Source organism: Puntigrus tetrazona, chromosome 15 (assembly GCF_018831695.1).
Source record: "Puntigrus tetrazona isolate hp1 chromosome 15, ASM1883169v1, whole genome shotgun sequence".
Lineage (NCBI taxonomy): Eukaryota > Metazoa > Chordata > Actinopteri > Cypriniformes > Cyprinidae > Puntigrus > Puntigrus tetrazona.
Genome location: NC_056713.1, coordinates 8050233 through 8054482, shown reverse-complemented (window position 1 = coordinate 8054482; position 4250 = coordinate 8050233). Strand labels below are relative to the sequence as shown.

Below are 4250 nucleotides of genomic sequence, written 5' to 3'. Positions count from 1 at the left end.
AACTGATCTTAATAATCTCTCATCGAATAATTACTCACCTCAGTCTTTCATTTAGTTTTGCATTTGTTTAAATAAAGCCTAGAAGTGTAGAAATATGATTTACATATAAACATAAATAGCATTACTACACGTCCAGCCTTTATTAAATGTGTATAAATGATTTCCATACAGGATATATATTGTCATATGAAGTTAAAATTCATTATAAACAGGAACGTCTCAGGTTACGAATGTAACCATGGTTCCTCTAGGGAACGAGACGTCACAAACGCTTTGGGAACGCCTTCGGCGTGAGCCGTTCTGAACGACGTGTGAAATCTGTCCAATGGAGAGGAGCGGCGTCATGGGCGAGATGACATCGCCGACCAGGAAGTATAAAGTCACCAGCCTCTGTAGTGAAGTAAGCGCCCGCAGGGGTGCGAAGTATGGCATCGGGACGCAGTGTCTCGTTCCTAGAGGAACCATGGTTACATTCGTAACCTGAGACGTTCCTCTTCAGGAACTCGAGCTGCGTTACAAACGCTTTGGGAACGAGATGCCCACGCCGCCATAATTCCAAGGCCCTGCCTGAACAAGGGGGTCCTCAGACCAACCATCAGGATAAGACCGAGGAGCCAGGAGCGGCCCTTAAGTCTAGATTATAGAACCGGGCAAAAGTGGAGGGCGTGGACCACCCCGCAGCGTTGCAGATGTCCCCGAGGGGCACACCGCTAAGATAGGCCTTAGAGGCCGCCATACCCCTGGTTGAATGCGCTCTGACCCTGAGAGGGCATGGGAGCGCAGAAGCCTCATAGGCCAGGTGGATAACCTCAACTATCCACCTGCTAATAGTGCGCTTGGCAGCAGCGCCACCCCTATTCGCCGGACCAAAACAAATGAGTAATTGGTCCGACCTCCGCAGAGACGCAGTTCTGCGCACATAAGTGTCCAGTGCTCGCACGGGACACATGCAGTTGGACTTCTGCTGGTCTGGATCCTTATAAGATAAGACAGGTAAGGGAACCTCTTCGAGGGGCTCGAAGGGTGCCTTACACAGAGCCTCTAACACCACAACCAAATCCCAGGGGGGAACTCTGGTCCGCACTGGAGGTCTCAGCCTCAGCACACCGTGGAGGAATCGTGTAACTAATGGGTGTTTGCCCACTGAGTGGCCACCAATAGGGTCATGATATGCAGATATAGCTGACACGTAGACCTTTAGGGTGGAGTGGGATAACCCGGTGGAGAATCTCGCCTGAAGGAACTCCAACACTGAACCTACTGGGCAGTTAACTGGGTTTAAGTGGCGGTCTCCACACCAGGAAGTGAACATTTCCCACCTCCTGGCATACACGCTCCTCGTAGAGGGAGCTCTGGATTGGAGGATGGTCTCGACAACCTCAGCTAAAAGACCAGAGGCTATGAGTTGTGCCCCCTCAGGGGCCACACCCACAGCTTCAATAACTCCGGGCGAGGGTGAACTATTGTTCCCTCCGCCTGAGAGAGTAGATCCGGCCTCAGGGGGATCTCCCACGGATGACCGTCTACTAGGCCGATGAGGTCCGTGAACCATACTCGGCCCGGCCAGAACGGGGCTACCAGCAGTAGTCTGATTCCGTCCTGGCACACTCTCGCCAGAACTCCTGGGAGCAGGGCAATCGGAGGAAATGCGTACAGGCGACCACCCGTGATGTAACGAGGGCAGGGATCAGCACACCGCTTGAAGCGTGGCGGATCATCACAATGTCTTTTCTTAGTTTTCCTCTTTAACCCCTGAGTATCAGCCATGTCTTTTTGCAGATATTTAAGCTAGACAAACAGACGATAAATAGACAGACAAAAATCACATGTAGCGCTTACTGAACAGCAGAAAGCTGGTGCCGGCATCGCAGAGCGTGACTTTATACTTCCTGGTCGGCGACGTCATCTCGTCCATGACGTCGCTCCTCTCCATTGGACAGATTTCACACGTGGTTCAGAACGGCTCACGCCGAAGGCGTTCCCAAAGCATTTGTGACGCAGCTCGAGTTCCTGAAGAGGAACCATTACAAATGTGTTTATACATCTAACACAGACAAATATATATGTTTATGTACAAATAATATATTATTGCATGTGAAAGTATATCTATCCTAAAACCTCGATATTGTAAATACAAAAGATAGACATTTAAAAATGATTAAAAAAAGCATACGTACAATGTTCTGTATATATGCAGCTTTAATTGAGTTGCATATGTTGCTACGTCGAAATGTGATCATATGGATATTATTGATGTAAACATAATGTGTAGATTTGACTTGATCTCCTTCCACCTGGAGAATGTCACCTTTATTTCTATAGCTTTAAAAAGGAAAATAGTGCATCAATAATGCAAACACAATTCAGCTCTGCTGTAAAGCAGCTCTAAAAAAATGTTTTCACAGGTTTTTACTGTAACTTTTTTACAGTCTTTTACTTCTAAATGCAAAGGTTTTTGAGCGACTGAGTAATACGACAAAGTCTTCCCCTTCACTGTGTGTGTGTTACGTGTTCAAGAGGACGTCTGGAAACACGTTCAGCGTGATTGATTTCCAGCTCTCTCAATCGTGGCTCTATTAGGCCCGGTTATCGCTGCGTTCTCATGCTGCTAGATTTGTTTTCCCACCGAGGACAGCGATGAGCGACCGCTGAGGGAAGTCTTCCCGACTAGACCGATTGGGAACGAGGGACACATCTGAAAGCATAAAGCCTGAAAACAGCTGAGTATGAAGCAGAAGAGTCACATCTCCTCGTCCAGCAGCTGTGCTTCCACGCGACGCACATCAGTCATCTTACCATCCACGAAGATAAAACTCTCTTTATTAAAGCACCACAGCTGTTTATCGACACTAAACATCAGCCCTTAGGCGGTGCATGCAATTAAACTCCTTTGGAATGAATGATAATCAGCGTATTTTAATATAAATAATATTAATGAGCAACGACGTTTCTCTTTCAAAGCATGTTTTCTAGCAGCACTTTGAAGTTGGTGTGGATTTGAAGACATTTTCACAAAATATTGAGGGTGAAGAGGTCAAGCGTAAACATATGAAACAATGGTAAATGCTTCGGGAAAAACATTAAATAATCAGTTGTGTATCTGTGAATTTTATTTTGACAAATGGTAATAATATCATGAAATCTAAGAGTTGTGGGATCTTTATACTATGATTTTTGCTCTTGTTTTGACTTTACAAAGATAAAACAAAATTGTAAACACTTTGTAACTGTATTTAATGCTTTTATTTTCACAAACCGATTGCACCGCATACAGCAACTTCAACGTTTTATAGCTTTTGTGAAGTTATTTTATGTTTGTGCTTTTGGAAATGACTTTTTTTGTAAGGCCTGCGTTTTAGACTGATTTTGAGCACGGAGTGTGTTTCCTGCAAATGTCAGTGTTTGTTAATTTTTTTAATTAATATTTTATTTTAAATATTTTTTTTAACAAAGTGAATATTTACTATACTGTCCTACAATGAACATGTCAGATAATTAAACAACTGCAATCATATTATTGATGTTACTATCTCTACAAAAAATCCCAAAGGGGATATACATTGATTTCTCTGCTCTATATCCCTGTGACGACACTGATATTTTCTCCATTTACAGTGAAACCATGTCAGATGGTGTTTTATTGTGAATAAAACTGTGTTGTTTAACTTTCCGGAGCCCTGTGGCAAGGCCGGCCCTTTTAATCATCATATTGTAGTTTTATTTGATTTTATTTCCAGAGTGAGGGTGAAAGTAGAGCTGGTTCGAGGCGGCAGCGCCCCCAGCGGCAGCGCCGGAGAACCGCAGCCGTTTAACTCCTTCCTCGCCTGCTGTTTGTGTCCTATCGGTGGAAGATGGCGACCAGAGTCCTTCAGAGTTCCTGCTCAGGCCTTCATCAGGCCAGACACGGACACTTCACCGCTGTTATCAGGTTTGCTCGCCGCTTTGATCTCGATTAGGCGTCATAAACGCGAGCTTTGCGCCTCAGAGACGCGCGACGGTGTCCGCACGCGGCGGCGCGGCAGATAAAGCCCGACTCCTGTGTTACGGCTAACTGATAAACACCGACACCTCAGTAACGAGCGGGTTGTAAAGAGTCCGTTCGGGTCCGTTCGGGGTCGCCGCGGGAATCGAAGGCGTTCTCGCGCGCGTCTCAAGGTCATACCCGGGTTACGAGCGAGAGAGCGTGGAGAGAAACAGCTTCCTGCTCCGACTCAGAAAAGTCTGCATGTGAACGATGCGTGCAGAATATG

At 45.8% G+C, this 4250-nt stretch overlaps 1 protein-coding gene across 2 annotated transcripts in view; it reads left to right on the top strand.

The window, feature by feature from the left end:
* Positions 1–3772: 3772 nt before the first annotated feature.
* nipsnap2 (nipsnap homolog 2) overlaps positions 3773–4250 on the top strand; it is a 5889-nt gene continuing 5411 nt past the window's right edge. For both annotated transcript variants that reach the window (XR_006252682.1, XM_043259180.1), the window contains exon 1: positions 3773–3928. Coding sequence is in view for 1 of the 2 variants with exons in the window: in XM_043259180.1 (XP_043115115.1) it covers positions 3852–3928 (77 nt within the window). In the remaining variant the exon portion in view is untranslated. The remainder of the gene's footprint in view (positions 3929–4250) is intronic.